The 12281-nt window shown below is 42.7% G+C and overlaps 1 protein-coding gene across 1 annotated transcript; it reads right to left on the bottom strand.

The window, feature by feature from the left end:
* Positions 1 to 423: 423 nt before the first annotated feature.
* Positions 424 to 11981, bottom strand: ganc (glucosidase, alpha; neutral C). Its single transcript, XM_061082682.1, is given in 25 exon segments — positions 424 to 578; positions 1181 to 1254; positions 1256 to 1282; positions 1574 to 1686; positions 2197 to 2310; positions 2541 to 2615; positions 2702 to 2778; positions 2863 to 2927; positions 3060 to 3128; positions 3270 to 3444; positions 3563 to 3664; positions 3750 to 3846; positions 3949 to 4092; positions 4394 to 4473; positions 4671 to 4797; positions 4888 to 5123; positions 6259 to 6403; positions 7071 to 7254; positions 7711 to 7807; positions 8497 to 8566; positions 9015 to 9195; positions 10165 to 10292; positions 10985 to 11087; positions 11517 to 11582; positions 11921 to 11981. Coding segments are annotated over 25 exon segments (2688 nt in total). The 5' UTR covers positions 11950 to 11981; the 3' UTR covers positions 424 to 468.
* Positions 11982 to 12281: the final 300 nt, after the last annotated feature.

Here is a 12281-nt window from a genome sequence, read left to right as displayed (position 1 = left end):
TCTGGACTCATGTGAGGTCACTGTGACATTTGACCTTGAGCCACTGAAATCCGTTCGTCTTTGACCCCCAACCGAACATTTGAACCATATCTGTTGAGTATTGACAGCCTAAGCACCGATAATGCCTGAAAGCAGAGTGAGTACACAACAATATCCCTGTAAGGCAGTCTATCAGGTGTCACATTTGGCAGTTAGCATGTATTTTGATCTCCTCCTCCTCCTCCTCCTCCTCCTCCTCCTCCTCCTCCTCCTCCTCCTCCTCCTCCTCCTCCTCCTCCTCCTCCTCCTCCTCCTCCTCCTCCTCCTCCTCCTCCTCCTCCTCCTCCTCCTCCTCCTCCTCCTCCTCCTCCTCCTCCTCCTCCTCCTCCTCCTCCTCCTCCTCCTCCTCCTCCTCCTCCTCCTCCTCCTCCTCCTCCTCCTCCTCCTCCTCCTCCTCCTCACCTCTCGACGGACACGAGCACCGTGAACCTACAGGATGTGAATCTCCCAGTCCGTCAGCACCCTGAGGCTCAGGCTGCTCACGGTCAGTTTGCAGCAGGTCTCCGTGAACTGGAACTCAGCAGGAGTGTCCTCGGACCCTGGGGATAAAAACAAGAGGTTTATTCTGTTTTACAGTTGAGAAGTCGGCAGAACTGTGAGTTTCTCCCTTTACAATATTTGAACAATTGAAGAAAAACAGACAAAAGTCCAGATACAACACATGTCACTTTGTCCACCAAGATATAAAATGTACAACAAAAAAATGGTTTTAGCCTCTTTACAATGGCTTCCTGTGTTCTAGAATGTAATATTAAGTTATTTGAATTACTTACAAGGCAATTAATGATCTGATTCCTCAGTTTATCACAGATCTTGTATCCACATACAACCTTAAATAATCTAAACTTAACATACTGTGATTATATTATACCGCGTCACCTGATTTGACCTTATTCAGAGGTTTGTTTTTGTTCTTTTATGACTGTGTTTTTTTTGCCATTATCATTATAACTAATAGATGCCTTTATTAAAGGCTGTTGAGTTTCCTTTAAACCTTTATCTAAACGGACCCTGTCAGGGTTCTATGTGGCCTTCGATCAGGCTGTTTCTAATTGGACGACACGTCTCTTCCTCCTCCTCCTCATCATCATCATCATCCTTCTGAGTGGGTACAATGTGAGTTCACGCCAGAGCTCCTCACCTGATTGGTGCACAGTCACGGCGGTCGGTTTGCTCTTCAAGCCCAGGATGGTGACGGAGTCTACGACAGTGTCAGTCAAACGCTCCTTCTTCACTGGCGGCACTGAGAGAAGCAGGTGTCAGAATACTTATTCAGTTTATTAATAAAAAAGGTATTGAGTGTATTTTATACATTGTCTTTCGTGTACGGATTTTTGAGTCTTGTGACGTCCCTGTGACTGAGTCCGAGGAAAGGTTTGTGCCAGATGTTAATGATATACTGACCACCAAAATCAAATAATATTACTAAAGCTTTGTGCCAGATCTGAAGATAATCCACAGATACAGTGCTCACGAGCCTGGTGAGCTGAAAACTGTGTCCCTGTGATGCTCAGGAGGAGGGAGTGTGACTCACCGGCAGAACAGCCGGCCTGACAGCATGTGGAACCTGCGCAGACAGAAGGCCTTTCTGTGGAGGTAGTTGAAAGAGTGGCCGTCGTCCAGGTACAACTCCCCATCAGCAGCGCCCTGCACACAGGAGGCACTTTACTAATTTAATTACACAAATGTCACAAGTCGGAACGAAACAATCATAAATCCTGAGTCGTTTTTAGACATTAACAAGTTCACACTTCCTGGGTGGCGCCTTCGTGTATGGCTCCTCTTTCTCATGGAGAGAGATATTTGTATTTGATTATAGTTTCCTGCTGTATTCTCACATGGGTTCACTCTACTGGAACATCTAAGGACATTGTCTTGTCTGAAAAGCAGCTTTAGTGAAAACACGGGTAAAAAACATTTAGGCAGCTACACCTGTGTACGAGGAAAATATGAATCTAAACATTAACCAGCTGGTTTTCTTCCATTTCTTATTAAAAATGCAATCAGAAAAGTATATTGTATTGTATTTCATTAGATTCTACATCGGTTAGGTTTTTTGTTGTTTCATAATAACTCCTATTAAATGTCCTGGTCAGGTTTAAAGCAGATTTGAATATGAACAGAAGCCGTTTTCCTCTCTGCTCTTCTGATTCTGACCTGAGAGTCCAGAGCCACGGTGATGGCGAGGGGGAGCAGCTGGAGGTCGGCTGTGCAGTAGCTACTTCCTGCCGACCTGCAGACCACCGAGCCGCCTCGCTGGAACACAGGAACCTGGACAGAAGAAGCAACTTCCCTTCTTAAAATGGAATAATAATCAAAACAGGAATCAAATAACTATAATTCTTATGAAACACTTTTGGATAAATTCCCTCTGTCAGGTAGATATTGAGTTGTATTTATCTATAAGTGTTTGTTTACCCCATTACATCACCTGTGATGTGTTTGAATGAATATGAAAACCATGTTATAGCCCCCTCTACTGGTTGGATCGTAGTACTGACCGTGTCTAGGGTGACAGGGAGACTCAGAGTTCTTCCTCCTTCGTGCACCATCGCAGATTGGACATCAAACCAAATCTGAAACAAAAGCAAACCTGAAGGTAAAATCCCCTCTGAGGTGTAATGTGAATAAAAACACGTATGTTACCCGGTGGTTGGTTTACCTCATCAGATCCAGGAAGTAGCACTTTGACCTCCTGAACTCCAGGATCGGTGACGGGACAGGCCAGCAGGGCGCCTCCTGCAGGGAAATCACAGAGACGGTGAAACTCAACGCAAATCCAACGATTACAGGACTCAGTGTGTGATGAAGTCAAATGATCACCTATCATATGCTGGTTGTCCACACTGAAGGTGCTTCGTTCTCTGGGGAACTCCACCCACAGAGGCCTGTTTGAAACAAAGGAACAAGGTCATCTTTACCTCTAGTGTCTGAAAACCTCAGCATTCACTTCACAGGAGCACGAGTCATGCTTGTGGCCGCAGTGCATCCGCTGACCAGCAGGCGACAGCCACACTCACCTGATGGGAGGCAGGCCAGCGGTGTGAGCCTGGTGGAACAGAGTGTACCAGTAGGGCAGCAGGTGGTACCTGAGCACACCAGACATTTGTCACATTGTGGTGGAAACGAAGGGTCTGTACTAGTTCATTATAACAGATCAACGTCCCAACTACTGGAAAACCAGAGTCCCCGATAGACGGTATCGTGTCAGGGACAAAAGGAGTTGGTACCTCTGTTGGATCACCGTGCGGATCCTAGCGGTGACCTCCTCCCCAAACAGCCACGGCTCCCGACGCTTTGACAAACAGTTAGAGTGACCACGGAAAAACGGCTGCAGGGCGGCGGCCTGGTACCAACGCACCAGCAACTCGGGATCTGGATCGTTGAAAAACCCGCCAACATCAGCTGAAACACAGAGGACAGAGGATATCAGCAACTTAGAATGTGAGAGTCCGCAGTGGTGAGAAAGTAAAATAGCATAAAAGCAGCTCATCGCAACGACAAGATAAACGACTGCTCTCACCTCCGCAAAAACCTACGCCTGTCACACTGAGAGACAGCAGCATGGGGATTGAGATCTTCAGATACTCCCAAGTGGCAACGTTATCCCCTGTCCACACTGCACCTATACAGAGAAAGTAAAAGGGACAATATATAAAGGATGAAACCCTGAGTTCAGGAATACGTGTTTGTCCATTTAAAGAACTCACCAAGTTTCTGTGACCCGGCGAAGAAGGAGCGTGTCAGGACGAACGGCCTCTCCGAGCCCCCGGAGCGAGTCATCAGACCTTCCACTGTGGCCTTGTGCTGTGAAGACAAACACAGGTCGTCTGGTGAGGTGATCCAGGAGAAGGAGAAGCTGCCTCAGGGACTCAGTGTATTGTAAATAAACTAAATGAGGCCACTCACCTGGTAGAAACCATACAGGTTGTGCAATTCCCGATGTTCCCAGCCCCCATAATGCACCGCGTCCTTTGGCATGGTCTGCTCCGGCCCACCGAACACAGACGGCTCGTTCATATCATTCCACAGAAATAACGACGGCGTGGATCCCTGCATCGAACACATGGACATCAGCAGGACTGTTCACTGAGAGACTCGTTCAACTTAGAGAGTATTCAGGTACCACAGTGTGAGCATCTTTTAAAGGTGATGGCAAAAAGTGAAAAGCTTTTATTTCACATAAAATACAAAAGGTTTCAATAATAAAAAATGTTCAGCCTTCATCGTTAAGTACTCTGTCGTCCTTCTGCACATCAATGAATTTGGATTAACAGAGGGAAATCCTTAATTTCCCTCGGTATCAATAAAGTATCTATCCATCCATCCAATAAACGATCATTTCTACTCTTACTTTGTACTTATCCAGGCTGAGGCATCGGGAGTACCACGCTCGAGTGGCTGGGCGGCTGAAGTCAATGTAACAGGACTCACCTACGAGAGATGATTATATGGAGGGTTATCAAAATCAAACATCAAGTACAGAGAAGCTATTTTGCCTTTATTTGTATATAATGTAAAGGGAGAAGTTCTAAAATACCACGTAGAAATCTTACCAATGCATATAAAGACGTTAACTACTATGAAATATTGAATTTATGTATTTTAACTTCCTGTCAGAGGAAGCTTACCGGGCCAGCATGAACCCAGAAAGAGTTCTCCCTCTCTGTCCTTGACAAAATGTCCACCGTCCCTAGCCTCTTGGTACAGGGACCAATCAGGATCGGCTTTGAAGTGGGGATCACTTATAACCACCAGCTAAAGGTTAAATACAAATACACACAATAAATACCCAGTACATAGAGAAGCAGATAACAGCTGTACAAACTGTGCAAAACCGAAACCCACCTTCCTATTCTTCTTCTCCAGGTGGAGCTGCAGGCCGGCAGGGTCAGGAAAGCAAACCGGGTCCCAGGTGAAGTAACGCTTCCCGTCCGTGTGGTCGATGTCCAGCCACATGGCGTCGTAGGGGATGTCGTGGTGATCGAATCCAGCGTCCACCGCCCTCACATCAGCTTCATCCTTATAGTTCCAGCGGCTCTGGTGGTACCCCAGGGCAAACAGAGGGGGCAGCGCTTGATACCCTGACAGACGGGGAGAGAAATGGTCAGGAAGCATAGTTCACGTCCGGAGATGTAAAATTAAAAAAACTATACTTCTGACTAGGGTTGCAAAATTCCGGGAATATTCAAAGTTGGAAACTTTCCATGGGAATTAACGGGAATTAACAGGAATATACGGGAATATACGGGAATTAACGGGAATAAACTGGAAATGTTGTGGGTAATTTATACTAACTGTATTTACCTTGTCATATACAGACATAAATATAAACATTTTGTTGTGTCATAGGTTGATTTGAGCCCTGAGGAAACTTTGGGCACTTGACTATATGCTTCTGCATCTTTGTGTCATTCTTAACATAGGTCTTTGCACAGTATTTGCAAATGTACACAGCCTTTCCTTCTACATTGGATGGGGTGAAATGTCTCCACACATGAGAGAGTGCACGTGGCATTGTTCTGTAGAATAAGATGAGAAAAAAGTTTGTAAAAAAACACTAATGCAATGCCAGAGATATAAATAGTTAGCCAAATAATTGGAATCGTCTGTAAAAATATTTTACAGTTGATGGATAAATGAATGGAAATAGGCTAGATGAGCAGATGAACAATCCTCAATCAGCATGCTAATATATTTTCCCCAGTAATATCATGGAAACTTACCTGACTAGTCCTGCACACTACAGCAGGCCTCAATAGCCCTGCTGTAGAGTGAAGGATGCTGGGAGTTATCTGTGCATGTGATGGAAGAATGCACAGTGGAGGGATGAAACTCAACGTGCAGCGTGTGCTGCATTCCATACATCTTTAAAATAGAGTTTTGAATGATGTTTTTATTGCTCAGCGTTTAATTTGCGTATTTATTTTTTTTTTTCAAAATTCCCAAAATTCCCGAGCTTAACTCCCCGAGCTTAACTTCCCATGGAAAGTTTCCGGAAATTTACCGGAAAGTTTCCGCCCTTTTGCAACCCTACTTCTGACATTGTTTACTTATCAATTTGTTCGACTCGTCAAAAGATTGGCTGCGTTCGACGTAAATTAAAAAATAACTGACTTTGTGAGAGAAGAACTTCCATGATGGTTACTTTAAGGATTGAATTTGCTGGTTTGAGGTCATTCTTCCCTTTTAAATGGAAATAAATGTAATACACCTCACCTGTGAGCTGAGCGTACTGGCTGAAGAGCTGCTGGGGACTGGGCCCGAGCAGCAGCACACAGTCCACCACGCCGCTCTCTGACAGCCAGTGGACGTCGGTCTGCGGCTCCCTCCACCTCCTCTGTATCAGGGGCACCTGTTCATCCTGGGTGTGGTACAAGGGAAATCATGTGGAAATGAACATGGACTTTATATTTATAAAATTGACAAAATGACTCCCAAAGTGAGGCCAAATCATTTGGAATTGCCCCCTGGTGGCTGGCTGCAGTAAAGGTCATAAACCCCACCTCCTCCATGTTAGTGGAGGTGTCCTCGACCAAACTAAAGAGTCACACGTCAAACACATTTTTCTCAAAGATGGTTTCTGTCATTTTAGGTAGTTGTTATCATAGATATATATAAAGAATAATTTATGACACTGCATAAATTATTTTTTTTTTTTAGAAAATAACATAATTATTCATAAGTACACAGTGTCATATCTACATCTCTGACGTTTATAACAAACCAGACCGTTTCAAAATCGGTTGAAAATTGAGCAAGTTATGGTTATTTACCACTACCAACACAATGTTATGGGTGAGAGAGCCTCCCGCAACAAGATGGCCGCCATGTGGTGACGTTCGTCTCCGTTGGCCGGCAACGCGGCCGAGATATCTAGTGTTCATATCTGTGGTTGTTATCACACTGATGTATGAAATGTGGACGTTTCTTGCCCCGACAGACTCTGGCACCAAATTTGCAAGATGGTGGCGATGGCATTCAGGACATTTTTGGCTTCCTTCCTAGATAGTGGGAGGAGGTGGGTTTACCTGCTGGTCACTGGGGCTGTAACGTATGTTCACAAACGTCTCAGATGCATTTAGCCAAAATACACCCAGGGTCCTGTCCAGCTTGTGGGCCACCAACAGAGGCACAGAGCCGTACAGGCCAAAGCGACTGTCCAGGTCATAGGCGAAGACGTCCAGGTTATAGAGGCAATAAGGTTCATCATCTCTGGGAAACGAGAACACAATTATACATTCATTTGTCAAGTTGAGGGAAATACGATCAGAATCTTGTCTCCTGTTGAGTTCTGGCCAGAAAAGGGGTTTTGCAGAACATCATGATTTCAGTTGTGAGGCTGAACTTTGACCTTTTTTAGATATAAAATCTCATCTCTTCTTCACTTTATCCTGTTTGACATTTGTGTGGTGTATCAAATCTTGAGTTATGGCCGAAAACATGAATTGTAAGGTCACAGTGACATTGACCTTTGGCCACAGAAATCCACTCATTTCATCCTTGGGTCCAAATCTGAGGAAATTCCTTCCAAATGCTCCCAAGGTTCCGTTCATGAGAAACCGAGACAACAGCGTTCACAGAGGCTGGCATCTCTTTGGCAACTCTCAGTAAGCTGAGTGAGACGAAAACATAAATCCTGTGTTTAGCAGCTGGAACACGAGTGTGTACCTGGTGTCTCTGAGCTTCAGGCTGTCGGCGTGTTCTGGAAGACCGAACACGTGACTGAACCCATGAAGACAGAAGTCCGCCCCAATGCTGCTCGGGCCTGGAATAATAACTACGGTTACTCATGTGTTTCCTATTAGCTGGTACAGGAGTAAATCCCATTCACATATTATAAAGAAATTAACCCACCATTGTTATAATCAATGTCAGCTTACCTGGCTAAAGTTTACAAATACCCCATGTTACAATATCCCCTCTAATAAATACCAGAATCCCTTTCTAGGAAACTTGTTGAGAAATAAGTTTCAACCTAGATTTCTGAAATATGTCTTGAGAAATTCACAAAAATGTAAAAAAACGTCTGATCTCATGTTTAATAAAATATAAAAATATTATAGGATCTGAATTTAAAAAAATCTGCTCCAGAAGTTTATGGGTTTTTGTAAAATCCTGCTAACAAACAGACACACAGATGAACAGCAATGAAGAACACAACTTCCCTGGTTCCAGTCTAAACTATTATATTTACCCATGTTTCATACAGTCTAGTTTATATATTAGCTTAAAAAGATGCTATGTATATATAATAATTATTATAAGCACTTTTTATTCATCAATTAAAACTGAATAAAAATGACAATTTAAAAAAGTCAATCCACTCCGGATCCTGTTGTTACGGAGGAATATAAATTCTGCAGAGTGGATTTTCAAGAAGCTCAGGAAATATTCAGCTGTCACATAATCTACTGACAGGTTTGGCTTTTAAAGTATTTAACAGCAGACACAAACCATTTGCTTTGATATCCACAAACTGCTTGAAAGTCTCTTTCCACAATGAACTGGAGTCGTCCTCTTGAAGCTGTCAACGTGACAAAGAACAGAAGGTGTTTACAGAGGAGATGAAGCCTGTAGTGGGAGGGATGTTATACTTATTATAACCAGGAGATGGAAGACCTCAATATGCACAGTTCACAGAAGACACAGAAGAACAAACGAGTGAACAACGCTGGACGGAGGCAACACAAGGAACACACAACCAGCTGACAACTGATGGACAACACACAGAGTTTAAATACACAGACAATCAGGTGATAAGGAGATGCAGGTGAGTCTGATCAGGGCGGGGGGGGGGCACAGGCAGGATCTATCTGAGTCATGATAATACTGGAGTTTGAACAGCGCTCATATTCTCTTACCTCACTACCATGAGATGTGGCCATGAGGAGAGAAACACACAGAGAAGTGATTAGAATTCACCTGTGTGTTGATTCATTTGTCTTCCAGGACACAACTCCCCCCCCCGTCACTCACCTGGGTCGGACCTGCAGCGTCTCGAACCACAGTTTCCCTCTCGGGTTGAACGTGACCATCACTTCCTCTCCACACAGGATCTCCAGGTAGAAGGGAAAGCGCCACACGCGAGCCTGGTGCCGTCCTGACGACCAGGTCAGTGTGACGCAGTCCTTCGTCTGTCTCTTCACCCGCAGCCTGCAGGACGCCGAGGGACACACGTCTTAACACTGCTCTCATGCTGCAGCAGTCACACGTATTAGAAAAATCTGTAAAACTATATAGTTGTCAGTTATATTTTAAAGGAGGTTTTTAAGCAGAAACCTTTAAACCTTTTAAAGAGACAGGAGCCAAAACAGTTTCTGACAGAGGCTGAAAAGAGGAGCTGCAGAATTGGACGGACTGGAAAGTGACAGGTTTTCAGAACATTAAACATGTTCAAGTAAGCTCACAAGACCAGCTTCTTCCCGGCTGCAGTTGGCCTTATCAACAAGGCCCGGGACCCCCACCTGACTCGGACTTTTATTCCACCCCCACACCTCTAGGATGTGTTAAATTAACACATTATATCATACCATATTATACTATACTGCATTACATTGCATATTGCAATCTGACACTGTTAACTGTTTTGCATTTAGCATTTCACTTTTTACTTCACTTTATATATCTTTTATCTTTTATATATTTTTATTCAGAAATGTTTATGTCAAAATAAATGTTACTTTGTATAGATATTGGTAAAAAGTGAGTAAATAAGAAGTAAACAGTGAGTAAATATATACTGGTTTCCCATTTTTTATTGCTCTCCTATGTATGTTGTATTTATTGCGTTTTTATGTTTCTATGTTCATTGTTTGCACCAACAACCAGAGCAAATTCTTGTATGTGTGAACGTACTTGGCAATAAAATACTTCTGATTCTGATTCTGAATACAAATCAAAGTTATGAACCTGAATATGAGCAGAATATGTCTCCTTTAACTTTAGAGCTAAGTTAGAATATTGTCAGTGTAACCCTGAATAATTTCAGCTGTGAATCATTTCTCAGTCTTTTTCTCATCATCTGAGAATCATGAATGTTTAACACAACAACGACACAAAGCTCGGAGTGGATTTTGCTTGTGTAACTACTCATTATGAAAGACAGGTGGCGCTGATGCTCACTGTTCACACTGTGGTTCCCCAGTTGTCACATCTTGAACTCGGTAACGTGCTTTAATGGGCTCGAGTTCGTCGATCAAAATCCTGACTGTGTCATTTTTGCAGGGCGACAGCAACAGAATCAGTCTGGCCTGTGAAGAGAGGAAAGCAAGAGGCTTAGTGTGTGTAGTATTAAAAACTGTACTACATCTATAACAAGAAAACCTCATGGATCATTAAGTGCATAAAATAATATTTCATAGGGATCAATTAAGTGTCTCTGATTCTGATCATATTTATTAATGTCATCATTTGGTGTCCAGGGTTCATACACATTTTGACCAATGGATTTCCATGACTTTAAACCAAATTTTCGTGACCAAACATTTTGTGAAATCTCGGTTTATACATGAAAAAGTGACGAAATGTAGTATTAAACTAACAATGACAATTCCAAGGCATACAGTATACCTTAAATTACACAAACTGAAGATTGCCTGCTTATATTTTGAACGTTTTTCTTTAAAAGCATATGAATTATTTAAAACTCAGCATAAAATGAACGACATGAAAATATGAATATAACAAATTCCCATGACTTCTCCAAAACTTTTGGGATTTAATTTTTTTCAAGCACTTTTCCAGGCCTGGAAATAAACATTTAACAATTCCATGACTTTTCCAGGTTTTTCATGACCCTGGGCGTCTTTAATCTGGTTACAAGTGGGATTCTGTGACATTAACCAGTTCTGAATATTCCAATGTGAATTCAAGTTGAATTTGATACTTAAATAAAAGCAAAAATACTCCTTAATTGAGATTTTCAGTCCCGTGGTGGTCAGACCTGTGTGTTGGGCTCCAGTAGTTCACATCGCGCCCCCTTCTCCGTGAGCACCATGGTGTCCAGCAGAGCTCGGTGCTGCAGGTTCGGACCCTGCATCTGTCGCCTCAACAGGGAACAGCAGGCATAAATATCACGATGCAACATAACTTTCAGAATTATCCTGTACAGCCAGAACACAGCTCACACACTACCTACACCTACAGATGTATAAAAACACACACTTTCAACTGTTATACACTTAACTGAGGGTGATTGTATTCATCTATATATTTAATATATACAAAATGATATATTATTATTACAGTTGAGTGTAAAGACAGAAAGTTTTTATTGTGGTTTTAAACTCTTCTTTATGGACAGAGAATGACTTGATAAACTTGATATGATATATGGATTATACCACTTTACTACGCCTACACAATCATTTGGATATTCATTGAGCTTCCGTTCATTGGATATTGTGATAGTTATTCGTATTGTTTGATCCCCCAGCTCTGATGTACTGATCGTTAAACTGTTAGAGTCAATTTACCTGTAAAAAGCAACCTGGTCACTTTTCTTGAACTTGTCTCCTGAGTCCTCATCATCAGGGACGACGCTGTGGAACAAGCAGAGGAAACAATAACTGGGATTTATTTACCAGGAACATGGAGGGAGTTTCCTGCTTGTCCACATTGACCTTTACACTTTCACTTTCACTTCCACTAGAGCCACGTGTAAAAGAAATCCTCAAATAATGTATCCTCTGCAAATGAACCTGATTTAAAAGACAAACTTGTAAGGTGCACATTTGAATACAGAGTCCATGTGAGTTGTGTGTCTGTGCTGCAGTCAAGTCAATACAGTTCATTACAAGCAGAGGTCCCAGCAGGGGGTCAGCTCCATGAGCAGAAGGTCAAATCCCCGGATGTGAACACAGAGAGATGGAGTTTGTACCTGAACACAGCTTCACTCTCCTCAGACATTTCCAACACACGTCACAACTGTCGCTTCTGACAGACCCGGAACTAACGACAGGTGAACTGCAGCGACCGCACGGACCACAGAGCGGGAGGACCGAACCGAAACAAAACATCAACACAACATCCGGCCTGACTCTTCAAAATAAAACACCTACTGAGGAAACATTTATAACTTTATCAACTTTATACACATGTATTAGTAAGGTATAGTACAGTATAGTATAGTATAGTATATATCTTTATTGTCAATTGTGCCATATATATATATATATGTAAATATACAGGACATAGAAGGGATTCAAATGCCATTTCTCTCTGATCTCCGGTGTCTCAAA

The sequence above is a fragment of the Limanda limanda genome, chromosome 12 (assembly GCF_963576545.1).
Source record: "Limanda limanda chromosome 12, fLimLim1.1, whole genome shotgun sequence".
Classification (NCBI taxonomy): Eukaryota; Metazoa; Chordata; class Actinopteri; order Pleuronectiformes; family Pleuronectidae; genus Limanda; species Limanda limanda.
The sequence above is the reverse complement of the archived record's forward strand: the minus strand, read 5'-3'. Positions and strand labels throughout refer to the sequence as shown.